The 14,490-nt window shown below is 39.9% G+C and overlaps 1 protein-coding gene across 3 annotated transcripts in view; it reads left to right on the forward strand.

Moving 5' to 3' along the window:
- lrp4 (low density lipoprotein receptor-related protein 4) overlaps positions 1–14,490 on the forward strand; it is a 92,318-nt gene that overhangs the window by 47,476 nt on the left and 30,352 nt on the right. For 2 of the 3 annotated variants that reach the window (XM_086025780.1, XM_086025781.1), the window contains exon 3: positions 9,912–10,028. In XM_086025780.1, the coding sequence (XP_085881906.1) occupies positions 9,912–10,028 (117 nt within the window). Of the gene's footprint in view, positions 1–7,171; positions 7,269–9,911; positions 10,029–14,490 lie in introns of those variants that run through there. The other variant, XM_086025782.1, reaches the window with a different exon arrangement.

The following is a 14,490-nucleotide window of genomic DNA, read 5'->3' on the forward strand; positions in this document are numbered from 1 at the left end:
AGATAGATGTAAAATTCAGCGTGCAGCCTCTTTCCCACACAAATTGGGAAGCACTGCTATAAATATGAGCCCGCGACGAACGGCAGCAATGTGCCACCCAAGTGTGTTGCAAATGTACTGATCCAGCATTCTGTAATGCTGGTGTTTTAAATCACTGCTGGAGTAAAATCCCCAGCCTGAAACTGCTTTATGGAGAGATGGAGGGTGTGTGTGTGTGTGTGATAAGATAAGATAAGATAAGAATGCCTTTATTGATCCCACAGTGGGGAAATTTTCGTTGTTACAGTAGCAAAGATATAGGTCACACAGGGGCGGCGGCATAATGTGGCCATTAATGTATAAATGTGAGTGTGTGTGTTTGTGTGTTTGTGTGTGTGAGACACTGTATTTAGTTGACTGCATCCTGTTCATACACACTGGTCTGTCAGGTTTGACTTGCAGCATGAATTCACGGAGGACCACTTTGCAACAACTGTCGACCACTATAAATTGCTGAAGAGGTTTAGTACTTCAGGCATTGTAATTATTAGTAAAATATATATATATTTTTTTCAATATTTACTATAATTTCTTCAATACATTTTACAAAAAGGACGGCACGGTGGTCGACTGGTTAGCACGTCCGCCTCACAGTTCAGAGGTCGTGGGTTCGATCCCGGCCTCCCTGTGTGGAGTTTGCATGTTCTCCCCGTGCCTGCGTGGGTTTTCTCCGGGTGCTCCGGTTTCCTCCCACATTCCAAAAACATGCATGGTAACTTGATTGGACTCTCTAAATTGCCCCTAGGTGTGATTGTGAGTGCGGATGTTTGTCTCTGTGTGCCCTGCGATTGGCTGGCAACCAATTGAGGGTGTCCCCCCGCCTACTACCCGAAGACAGCTGGGATAGGCTCCAGCACGCCCCGCGACCCTTGTGAGGATAAGCGGTATCGATAATGGATGGATGGACATTTTGCAAAAAAATGTAATGTTGAATTATTTTTTATCATGATGTATACTTTTTTTTTTTTTTTCAAATATCAGGTGTGGATGGTAAACTTGTCAAGTTGAAAAAATATAATAAACAATGATTTTCTATCATGTTTCGTAATGATTGTGAAATTGGATGTCAATATTTCCCAACTGAATTGCCACGTTTACAATTGCCTGTGCACAGGCTCAGAACATATTAAAATATTTCTGTTATGTCCCTTACAAACAAAAGCTTCATTCTGGTATTTAAATAGTTATGTTCATCTTTAGTAAAATTTGCAATTTTGTTTTTTGTCATGGAACATTGTATGGGTAGTTCTTCCTATTTCACATATCTACATACAGTATCAGTTACACAAGTCATGTTATGTACTGTATTCTATTTTATTTTATTTTTATTTTATGTTCTTTACAATAATATGTTCTATGCACCACCACTAATCCAAACACAGAATTCTGATTAATATTGTGTTCATACAATATCAATTAAGGAGCAAAATCCACCCATTTTTATCCATCTCAGGGAGCGGCTGTTTTACCACTTGCCGTCGACTGAAAAAGACATCACTGTTGCTCAGGGTTCAAGTAACGACCAATCACTGCTAACCTGTTTTCTGAGTTTGGTCATGTGACATTCACAAGGTGTGCTGTGATTGGTCGTTACCTGGGCCGTCGGGCACTGTGATATCGTTTTCAGTCGACAGCAAGTGGGAAAATGGAGATGGATAAAAACAGCTGGATTTTGCTACTTGATTCATATTTCACAAACATAATATTTATCAGAAGGACGTGTTTTGATTAGTGGGGCCGCATAGAACATATATATATAAAAAAAAAAAATTGGCTTCACTTACCACTTAAGAGTTAACCATCCAAACTTTCTCATTAAAATAATTTGCAAATGTTCAAAATTTAAACTGGTGTTCCTGGAAGCATTGTCACATGTGCAAAAATAGACCATCGCATCGACCAAAAAATAAGAAATACCCCCTATATACTTTAATCCACCACTGAGCAGTTCCAGCCAATCAGAAAGCAACTGGGACAGCAGGAGCACAACTGACCCAAAAGCAAGAATGGGGAAGATTAGGACCCCATTCCCACCTTCTCTGTCACGTCAATTTCTCACTCCAGACCACCATCAGCTCATCTCAGCATCCTGTCCTCCATCCCCTTATCATGCTTCTCACCTTATTTTAATCCAGGACTTTCATTTATTTCTCATAAGGATGAATTTTTCTTGCTTGGCTCAGCATGTTTGCCTTCTAGTCCACCTCCTCAAGCCTTGTATTTTTCTTTTTACGTCTTTCTGTCTCGAGCTTTGATCGGAGCTTTGGAAACATTAGCATAATCCTCCTCCCCCTCCTTCTCCTTCGTCCTCTACACGCCTCTGTTTTCCTCAAACCCCTGCCTAGCCCGGGCTGTTTTCTCTCCTCTAGTTTCTCCTTCAGTATTTACAGCCTCTTCAGTCAATGAAGTTGGCACAGAAAAGACATGTTTAGATGCTGATATGGGCACAGAAAGGGATGCATAAAAAGAGCTTTGTACAGGAGATCTTTCACAAGCTAGTTTGAGGGGATTTAAAACGGATTTTCCCTTTTTCCCAAATTGTTAGGACTTTGTTTCAGTTTTAAAACATAATGCAATGACCCCAGCATGATAAATGGAGTGCACTTATATAGCGCTTTTGGCACCGTATGGTGTAGATAAAGTGCTTTACAAAGCCTCACATTCACCCATTTACGCACACAATCACACACCAGTGGGTGGCTGCTACCATGCAAGGCGCTGCCAGGCCCACTCGGAGCAAATTAGGGTTTAGCGGCTTGCCCAAGGACACTTTGACAGTCAAACCGGCGACCCTTTCGCCACTCAACGACCTGCTCTATCAGCTGAGCCACAGCTGCCCCAACCTTAGTTGACAACGTTAAATGAGTCAAAAACAGTACAAAGATTGATTAAGGAGGAAGTCACCCCAAACATATATATTTTTTCAAGAATATGTTCTATGCAAGCTCACTATTTCAAACAAGGCATTCTGATTAATATTGCGTTCGTGGACTATGAGTTAAGAAGGAAAATCTAGCCATCTCAGGGGGCGGCCATTTTGTCACTTCTGTCGACTGCAAATGAGACGGTTGCTCAGGGCTCAGATAACGACCAATCATGGCTCAGCTTCAGAAAACAGGTGAACTGTGATTGGTCGGTACCTGAAACCTGAGCAACTTCAATGTCATTTGCAGTTGACGGAAGTGACAAAATGGCCGCCCCCTGAGATGGCTAAAAACTATGGCACAAACTCAATAATAATCAGAATGCCATTTTTCAACTAGTGGTATAGAACATATATTCTTAAAAAAACATGTTTGGGTTGACTTCCCCTTTAATGATAATGTTCAAACTATGTGCTGACAAGTTCCTGTTCAGAAACAACTAGCACATCAACAGACACTTACTACTTCAACTTGGGCAGTTGAATAAGATTACACCATGTCACTGTATTTTATTTTATATAAATGAAGTCATTATCAACAATATTAAAAACTTGATCAGTTCTGCTTTTCAGTTTTTGAAGGGCAGTATGAGTAGTATTAATTCAACAATCTGTTCATTAATATCTTGAATCTCTGCACTGAATCATAATGAGACGTTGTGTTAAATGATCTTTGTATTCGTCTATTTTGTTGAGGTGAACATTTTTGGGGTTATGATTTTTTTTTTTTTAATTGCACAGTGGATCCAAACTTATGGGACAGTTATTTTGTCTTTTATAACATTTATATATGACGAATCATGTCATACATATAGTAAGTGTTGAACCATCACAAACAAGTTTCATTGTATGGAAACAATTTAGATAATTTATTTCCCAGTGGTTATACTGTATCTAAAAGTACCAGAAGGAATTGGGATACAGCAATCGTCTACAGTAAACATGAGCTGGGTGGAGAAGATGGTTTTAGTCTTGGCACCTTACAAGAGACTTTCCTTTTTTTTTTTTTTTTTTTTTTTTTTTTTTTTTTTTTTTTTTGAACTCCTGCCATGATCCAGTATCTCTACTAAGTTTGACAGCTTTGGCGTTTTGCTCTCAAAGAGCAGGGCCTGGCTCTCCAGCTCACAAATGTAGGTCATATTCAGGATTCAGCCAGGATTTTAGGGCTCGTGTTTATTTTTGCAGTTTCATGCTCCAAATCTATGAATGCTACATTTTACATCTTGATATTCATCCAAGCAGTCTAATGACTTGGATGTCTGCACAGTATAGTGGGATGCATTAAGAGCTGAATCAAAATTAAAAGAAGAGGAAACTTGTGTTTGTGTGTGCTGATTTTATTGTATTTTTTAATTATTATTTTTTTTTTTTTTGGGGGGGGGGGCCATGGGATCGGGTCTCATTAGATTGTATGGATGCACATATTCATAAGTAATTTGTGGGAAGTGCAGGTACACTGCTCGGTTTGTAGAGTAGATGCATTGTGGTTTTGTCTCATGGTTGTTTCCATCTTTTTTTCGCAATAGTTTAGCGGTGACGCTCTGATTGAACTACTTTGAAGTAGAAGCTTTCCTGCCACAAATTAGCCCCGTCCTAAAGGGCACTCTGCCTCATCCATTGGCTTTAAAATGTAGCATATATAAAAACAATGTTAGACTGTATTGAAATAGACTAGTAACTAGCTTTTATGCGACCATAAACGTATCGGCAAAATGTTTCTTGAGGCCTGTCCAGTTCTCCTGCATAGTGTGTAGTTAGATTGTAGTTGAAGCCAGCCAGCCGACTTTCCTTCAATATGAACCACTGGGAACCACAGCCTTGCACTTTCTTCTTTAGCTCTTTATTTCAACATTGTTGTACTGTAATTTAAACATCACATTCCTTATATTGCTGCATGCAACAGCATAAATTCACATTATGCATTCCACCTTTTTGAGTTCATGCCAAGAGTGACAGACACACTCAAAATCTTGAAAGTTCTCAAATCAGAATAGTGCTGTTGTAGCTGCAAAGGGGACCAGCTCTTCTTTTTTTTTACAACGGTCATCGGCAGATGTCCCAAAACCTGAGTCCACATTTTATACACTACTAGTACTAATAAGACAAATATGAGATGTAGATGCAATCAAGGTATACATATCAGACTTATAAAGGTGATACATTTATGTGTCTTGCTTAATTTACAGTATGAATGCTTTTGTGGTTGGCTAGCAACAGAGGTAGAAGATGTCCAATAAAACCCATCACACAGGCTGCTGCTGGATACTCTGCCAAGAAAAAGAAAAAAACTCAGCCGGTAGTTCTACTCTGCCCTGCCAGTTTTTCTGGCTGCTGACTAGAACTGTCTAGGATCTGATAAGCCCGCTGTGTCAAATAAGCCCAAGCACAAGAGAAGAGATCACATCGACAAAAGGAGAGGCATTTTCAGGCCTCTCTGTCAAGCAGCAATCATTCCCATAGGAACATTTTCAGTTGCGGTGCTACAGCCTCAAGTGACCTCAGTGTAATTTTTTCCATTTCAATCGAGCTCTTTGTTTTTTTTTTGGGGGGGGGGGGGGAATGAATGTGTGTGCATGACGCCTCCGCCCCCCCACCAAAGAAAATAAAACTAAAGTAAAATAAAATGTGAAATTTGGGACTGTGAAACCATTAAACCATTGCTCCCAGTATTTTTGACCTTTTTTATGCTTATGCCTACAGCACACTAAAGTTTCTCTGTGTAACATTTGACGAGCTAATTTACAGCAACAAAAAAAAAAAAGACAGCAATAATAATGTCAGCTACAATTGGATAACATTAAATATTGACCAGCTCCACATTCAATAGCCTTGTTAGGATTACAATGAAAGTTGTGCGAAAATGTGTTATAATATATATAATATGTTTTTGAACTGTACTATTTTGTATGACCCCCCCCCCCCAGAAATCCAGTTAATTTATTAAGCTCTGTCTTTTATTTGTGAGTCAGTCCCTTCTTTCCAAAATGCTAATCAACAATTCTTATGTCGCTCACTTACATCACCTAAATTATATTTGTCACAAGGTTGGCTGCGCTTCCTCATCTGTGTGTAGAATAACGTAATTCCACTGTGATGAACTGTTTCCATGAGAAATGACAGCAATCTGGAGAGGAAATGACATGTGCCGAACACAAAAAGAAAACCTTCACTGAAGATCCTTAAATAGTCTCCCTAGTTGTGCTCCTCTGTCATTCTCAGGGGTCCACATCTGTTTTTTTTTCGACAGCCTTCTCTTTCTAAAGATGTTCGTTCATCCCTTCATCTGTTGAGCCCCAGTGATAAGCAGCTTTAAGACAGATATATTGGTCCTATTAGAGGCACTTGATTCCGCTGCTCTACAGGAAAGAGCGGGCCATTAACTTGCTGCTCAAGGCCACTTAAAGATGCACACACATTTAATTGCAGCGCACACTCATCTTCCTTCTAGATCTTCCTTAAATAAGTATAACAGTTACCCAGAAATAGAAATTCTGCTTGGTGGGATGATAGATGAGAGATACAATAGATAGATGTCATACTTGTGGAGTAGTGACAAATAGTCGACATTTTTCTCTAACCAGTGTTGCCGCATTTCTGTTACTAAAAGTGGTGAAAATGGCTCCATATTACAGTCACACTTTAGAACAGTGAGGCAAATTCTTGTTTTTGGTAGATTGAAAACTTGGATTTGGCAAAATCAGAAGATGATGTTTGAGAGGAGATATAAATTTCAGCTTTTATTACCAGGTAGTTTTATTGCTAAAATGTTCTTTACCAATAATATGTTGTATTTGCCTCCACTAGTCTAAACACGGAATTCTGATTAATATCGTATTTGTGGAATATGAATTAAGCATCAAAATCCACCCGTTTTTAGCCATCTCGGGGAGTGGCCATTTTGTCACTTGCTGTCAACTGAAAATGACATCACAGTTGCACTTGAGGTAACAGCCAATCACGGCTAACCTGTTTTCAGAAGCTGATAGACGTAGTAGTCCGACGGCTCGTACTAGCCTAAATGGGGCACTAGCTTAGCTGCTATCTGCACTAGACTCTAAACGTTGTAAACAGGCGCCGTATGTCAATGTCAGCATAATTATTACTTATTTTAGTGTCTTCAATTAGCAAACATGATTTCAAGATGACACTGTGTTGATATTGGTGGCAACAGTTTATGACAGCACTATAAACTGGTCCCAACTGCGCCAGGAAAATGAGTCAAGAAAGCTGCCACGCCAACACGCGTTGCCGAGAACAACTTCAAAATAAAAGCTCGCCACTGAATTTGATGTCCATATGATCTTTGGTAAGCTAAACTTTATTTTGAAGTTGAACTCCTCACCACTTTACACGTAAGTGTCGCTGCGGCTGCCTTGGCTGTCTCCGGAATGGTGCACACCCACGTACGTTTGTGTACAGCGCACACTAAATGAACGGGTACTCGAGACTCAAAAAAAATCCATGAGCGATATTTTTAATTGGGGTTTTAGGTACTCAAATTACTCGAGGGCTCGTTTCATCCCTTCGTTGAGTCGGCATTTAGCACGAAGTGGGCACTCTGATAATGAATAACGATCCTACGTTGCAACGGTGTCTAATTCAAATCGAAACGATTTGCCTTTCATCGGCTTTTGCGTCGCTTCAAGCAGGTCACAGACGCATTTTGACATATGTTATATATAAAACAGTCAGACAAAAATGGATTATGATGGAATGTCACCTATAAACTTAGCCAGTCAGAAATCATCCACTTTTTGCCCCTGATGATTTTTGTGTGTAGTTTTTGCAGTGCGTTTTGTGTCATTATCTTGCGGCATGATGAAAGATAGCCTAATCAGTATGGTTGCAATTTGAACCCCAGAAATTCCCCAGTTTGAAACCGCTAATGACGAAAAGTTGTGTGTGGGTCTAGCAAAATGATCTTTTATTCCTTTTGTCATAGGCAGTGTTTTCATATTCATATGTCAGGTAGACAGTCATCTGTTGTAGCGCATAGAGAAATGGGCAAAAGGTTAAAATACAATCAGTTGATTCCTGGAATGCGTCAAACCACCACCTAAGGGAAACATTAAATGTTATGAGGGTTTTATGAGTGTGTGGGAGTGCATGTGTGTATTTGTCAGTCTCAGAGGGAGGAATGCATTGATAGCAAATCTGAGTTAAGCAGAACCTGTCTGATAAGCGGGATCAAAGTAGCAAGAGAGCTCATCAACTATCCGAGGATGCTCCGTGGATCTTCCTCGTCATTGTTAATTTTGCAGTTGTCCAGTTTTGTGTAAATCTTTTTTGACAAGCATTTTTTTGCGAATGTTTGTGCTTCATTTGAGAGAACAAAAAAAAATATCTTGCTTTCATGCATATCGTGCTCAATTGTTCTGACAAGATTAGCGTTTTAATAACACTTGTTTTGTTCAGTTTTAGATTGTTGTAAAAGCTTTGTCAGTTTTTGAACTAAAATTTAGAAATGTTTCGTCATCTTGAATTGAAACATTTCAAATATACAGTATCAAGTTAGACTCAGGCTATTTCAATGACTAAGATTGTGTGAACAAAAGTGTTAAGGAAGTCGCGATGAAAGAAACTGTACAAAAAAAAAGAAAAAAAAATAACTTCAAATATTTTGAAGGTCACGTTTAGTTATTCATTAGTTTTTCAATTAATTTAGCTTTTTATAATAGCAAAATATTGTTTTCACTCATTTTTGAAGTTTTGTGACAATGTTTTCATAACTTTAGCTATTTAGTTATTTGTCCATTAGAAAGCTGCATATCGTCGCTGTTCTATAAAAAATACCTATGGCCATTTTTTTTTTTAAATTTTCTTATTTTTACATGGATGCTGTTTCCGCGTTACAGACCTCGCATTAACGTGAAAATTGTTTTTCTTTTCCAAAATTGGACATAGGTGTTTTTCACAGGACGGCGACGATATGCTAACACATGCTCTATGGTTGACTGATTTACATACTGTAGTTGTCATTGCTTGACATCGTTCTGCTGATTCCAAATTCAGCCTTTTCAGTAATTTAGTAACATCACAACGACCCGTAACTCTTGTGAGGATAAGAGGATCAGATAAAGGATGGATGGATGTTTAAATTCAACCAACAGTCTCTGTCTCTGATAGTGTTTGATAATCAACCACTTATCTCTGCATCACGTGAAGGCTAATCCAAGCGATTTTTACAATTACATCAGATAATATCTGCATCACATACTGTTCTCTGATGGCAAATAAAAGTGCACTACTGTCGACCACCTGCATAATAAATGATTCCGATCTTCACTATGGTCGTCAAATTAGCCTAAAACCGGATTCATTGGACGTGAAGAGAATGTAGACAGACTGGGCAAGCAACTTTTGTATGATTATCTCTCGCTGTCTTTGGCTTGAATAATGTAATATCCAAGCAAGGGTATGTGGGTCAGTGGGGCTTTACTTTCCCCAGGAGACTAGCGCCACGCCCCAACACACACACTTAATTCACTCCCCAAGTTGTCTGCCTGTCTGCCGCGGCGGTTAGCTCGCTGTGTGACGTCATGCATTTTTCATCAAGTCTGCAAAGCCCGGTCAATATTTAATATCTGGTATTGACAAGCGAGCCCGGTAGCAAGACAAGCTCCCCTCCTCCCACTTTCATCCATCTCTGGGCCATAATTAAATTAGCTCCGTCTGCGCATGACAAAGAGCCAGTCATTAGACAGTGAGTAGCTGCCCTTATAACGGATATGAAGTTAAGCAGGAATGTGCTGAGTTGAGCTTGGGAAGCATTGTGGCTCCCTGCGTCTTGTTAGAAGGTAGAACAAAAGTGGACCCGCGACCCAGCCCGACACCGCCGACGCTGCCTTTCCAGCAATCTGCTCGTTTCCTCCCATTTCTGTTGCATAACCACTTGTTTGTCTTTTATTTGTTCACGCCGACAAACTTGTTTGGCCTTGTTCGTTTGCAGTGCTTCCCACCTGCTCCCCACTGGACTTCCACTGCGACAACGGCAAATGTATACGACGCTCGTGGGTCTGCGACGGAGACAACGACTGCGAGGATGACTCGGACGAGCAGGACTGTCGTAAGTGCGCCATCCCACTCGATGGAAGCTAGTTGCTCGGAAAACATGTGCACACACTCCACTGCCATCAGCAGACACGCACGTAGTCACACGATCACAGAACTATTGTATCAATTCGAGAAACTTTTGACATGGATGGCATCGACAAAGACTTTCTAATATATTATTGCAAACTGAGTGCAACTGCTGTGCTGATGTCAACGATATCAAATATTTGGGATGTGTGGCATTTCCATCGCAAAACTCCTCCTCCCATTTATCGGAAGAGCTTTGTATTGTCTCGGGATGGGTAAAATGCATCCACATCGATTAATTCCATCTAACTTGCGTGTAAACTTTGTTGAAATATGTCGGCCACATGAATATTGTATCAACAAACCACACAGAGGTTAAGTTGATTTGGGCCAACTAGTTTCTTGCTTAAATTGGCTGCTGTTAAGGAAAAAAAGACCACAAAACAGACTTTGGTCGACGACCATTTCAAATGATTTTTTTTTTTTTAATGACCCCTGAGAGTCTGTTGCACAGCTTTAGCACTACACTAAATGTACACCAAATGCATTTTATTGAAAAACAAAAGGACAGATTTTCTTCTGAAGACTCATTGATATTGTTTACGTTGTCGGGTAAGGTGAAACGCAGCTGCGGAGGTCACTGACGAAACATCCTCAAATTGGAGAAAATGAACCTGATTGCTTTCACTGGGCTTATCCAGTTTTGAGATTTAAGACGACAGAAGGCTGTGTGATTGCTGGGTCTGTATAAAGATTGTTCAATCACTTCCTGGTTTAGCGCGGTTCCCCCGATGCCCAGAATGGGTCGTTAAGTGCCCTTTGAAAAGCCAATTTCATCACATATAGTACAGATCAGTACAGATCAATACAGGGTGCCCCACCCATCCCCCACCACCCTCCACACCTCTCCATCTCATAATACAAAACTCCAACCATATAGGCCCTTAAATAGCCGCAATAACTGTATGACGGAATAAAGAAGGAATGATCATCCTTTTGTGTTATCAGCTTGTTTTCATACTACATCTACAACTTCATGTATTTGATATGAATATCAACTTACTCTATGCTCCACACGAATCTTTGTAATTGCAAATGAGCCGATATTCCGCAAATATGCCAGTACATGTGCGTGGCGATTATGGCGTGAAAATGTAATAATAACAAAATACACAACAAAAGATAATCAGATTTCCCCCCCCCCATTCAATGCAGTGTTGTTTATTGAACCAAATAAATGTGCCATGTTGCAAAAGTACTGACTGCCACTTTTTGTTTGTGTGTGGGGAATGTGACTGTCACGTATTTGCGCTTTTTGCCGCGCGTCGCAGCTCAATTATTTACCGAGTTGAATTTGAAAGGAGGCAGACCGTGAAATTTGTAAAGTAAAATGACAAGCAACCACTCATCAAAGAGACTGCCGATGGACTCAGTTGTCTTTTTTTGGGGGGGGCTGCTTTTGTAAGGCAGCTTTTAATTTTTTATCTTGCAGCATACATTTTTGTTCCTCCTCCTTTCCCCTAAACTACTTATTATTTAATGCATTTTCCCTAGTTTTTCTCCAACCTGTTTTCACCGCTGTTTTTCAACCCATTGGCACCATGGTTTATTAAATTATTTACAGACAGTGACCTAAACAGCTGTTACATACATACATACATACATACAAAAACAATCCTGTTGCTATTTATTGTGTATTTGAGCAGGATATATTAGTGATTCAATAGGTTAAAAAAAGAAGTCATAGAAAAAAAAAAAAAAAAAAAAAAAAACAAGCACAGATACAGATTCAGGAAGCCTGGTAATGACTCTGAGCACCCTTTGCCCTTTGCGTTTGGCAGTTAGGTGAGTGATAAGGGTCTTGAGGGCTTGTCCACCTTTGACCTTCCTTTGTTTACCTCACTGATGGCAGCAAATAACACAAGCATGGGGCATTTGAACAGTGGATTTTTTTTCCTCCGCGGGTTAAATATTGATTTAAAACCAGTGAAATTAGGTTGATTTTTGGACTTTGCTTGAGCACATTTAGTGGCTAAAATTCTAAATTGTTGCGTGTAAGTATGTTGCATGATAAAGAATAAGAAAACACTGCATTTTAACACCAAATGTGCTGAAGTGAAACACATTTTGGAATGAAGTATGTATGGATTCTGGAGTGTCAATAAATGCTTCAAGAGTAAGTTAACCCAAACATATTTTTTTCAAGACTGTTATATGCAGGCCCACTAGTTGAAACAAGGCATTATGAATATGAATATTACGTTTATGGGATAACAGTAAATCCACCTGTTTTTAGCCATCTCTGGCGGCGGCCATTTTGTCACTTCTGTCGACTGAAAATGACATCACAGTTGCTCGGCGCTCAGGTAACGACCAATCACAGCTCACCTGTCTCCTGAAACGGAGCCGTGATTGGTTGTTACCTGAACCCTGAGCATCTGCGATGTCATTTTCAGTCAACAGAAGTGACCTTAGATGGCTAAAAATGAGTGAATTTTGCTGCTTAACTCATATTCCACAAACACAATATTAATCAGAATGCCATGTTGACCTGCATAGAACATATTCTTGAAAAAAAATATGTTTGGGTTAGTCTGTCAGTTCATTCACTCTTTTACGCCAGGGGTCTCGAATCCTTTTTTCCTCGTGTGCCGGCCTCCTGCCTCCTGAAAAGTCTTACTTTGTACCAGGGGCGGAGCCAGAACGTGGCTAATGGGCGGGCCTGGAAAAATCAAAACACATCGTATATTCAAATGAAATGACAAACCGAATAATATGAAGTTCAGACCTTGCTTAGACGACCACAATTATGCAATTCTTAATATTTCATTAAAAATGAATAATTTCATAATTTTCTAAAAATGTAAAAGTATATATTTTTTCATGAATCTCACTGGGTGGGCAGTCTGGCTCCGCCCCTGCTTTGTACATGAATGAATACATTTTCTGGGAAATAATGACTTTTCCTCCAACCATTTTGTCGTAGTTTCCATCGAGACAAGACTGCACATTATGAGCGCTGATTCGTGCGCTGTGCATGGAGCGCACATTTTCACGGAATCAGTTCAACTGAATCATAGATTCAGAGAATTGTGCCACCTCCACAGGGCATAAAGAACTATCCAGCATATCACAGATCTGTGATGTATGATTCAGATGCACACATTCCAAAACTGGTCTGTATCATGTCACTCCTGTCCCCAGTTGGCTCACACTTTGAAGCAGGAACACGCCTTGAAAGAGCTGCAACATGAAACTGGAATCTCTGCTCTCTCAACTCCTCTGTGTTTCTGTCTCCCTTGGTCTCGTTGCGTTTGTCTCAGTTGTCTATCACACAAACGCACACGTACGCACACAACAATGCTAAATTATAGATCGCCATCTGCCTTGAGCCATCCGTCATTGGTTCCCCTTGACTAACGTGTTTACTCTGCCCCAGGCTAGTGAAACTGGGATTTGCCATCGATTCAGGGCAGCAACTGTAGACTGTTTTTGAAAATCCATTCAGTACTTTAATCAATAGGGGTGTGATTAATTAAAAAGCTAGACGGAGGAGTTCGGCTTAGTAAAAAGGGGTTGAAACAGAAACCGTGTGAAAGTCACGGTGCTAAAAGTTGCCTCGAGTCAGTGACTTCTCTCTAACTACCTCATGTAAGCAGAGGCCATGGATGACGAATGTCTTTTATGTCCAGTCTCAAGGTTAACTGTCTTGTGAAATAGCACTTCCTTTTATATTGCAGCCAGGGTTCCCAATTAAGGCATAAATCAAGCTGTGAGGCTTAGCAGGGGTAGTTGTAAATTTTATCCGGGTTTGCATATAAATCAATTGGGATTTTATTCAGTTTATTGATTTTTTTTTTTGTTGTGTTTTTGTTTTAAATTCTCTAAGCAGTAAAATTCATCAGATGTCAACGTGGCTGTAAACTCGATGTGATGGAATGTAGAATTTGCTCTGTAATGCACTTGAATGTGTTTTTCTAACTGTATGTTATTCTTCTTCATTGATTTTTATGCATTTTTTTTGGGGGGGGGGCACTAGCCAGGTTTACATGGAGCTATGTTTTATGATAAAGAATACAACAGAATGAAAGCGCTGCATATAACCAAGATGTTTGTGGAATTTAATTCACAGCGATGGTATGTTCCATTTGTCTTGTTTTTATCCCCTTCAATACTAGTGTAAAAACAATTAGAAAAACAGATAAAAATCGAACCAAGACGCTCATCGACGGAAGCGATGGCGGAGGGCCGTTTAAAATGATAGGCGGACCGGCCTATAGGCGATTACGATTTGGTGCGGCTTGCCATATAGACGGATGACGAATGTGTACCCTCGCTTCTGACGGATGGCGATTGACAGACCCTCAATTTTTTAGTAAAAGTCCCAGCTCTTGTAAATACATAATACAAACTTCTTTTTTAAACTTGTTACTCTCTAATGTATAAAT

This window comes from Filicampus tigris, chromosome 3 (genome assembly GCF_054856515.1).
Source record: "Filicampus tigris isolate MCC_2025a chromosome 3, RoL_Ftig_1.0, whole genome shotgun sequence".
Lineage (NCBI taxonomy): Eukaryota > Metazoa > Chordata > Actinopteri > Syngnathiformes > Syngnathidae > Filicampus > Filicampus tigris.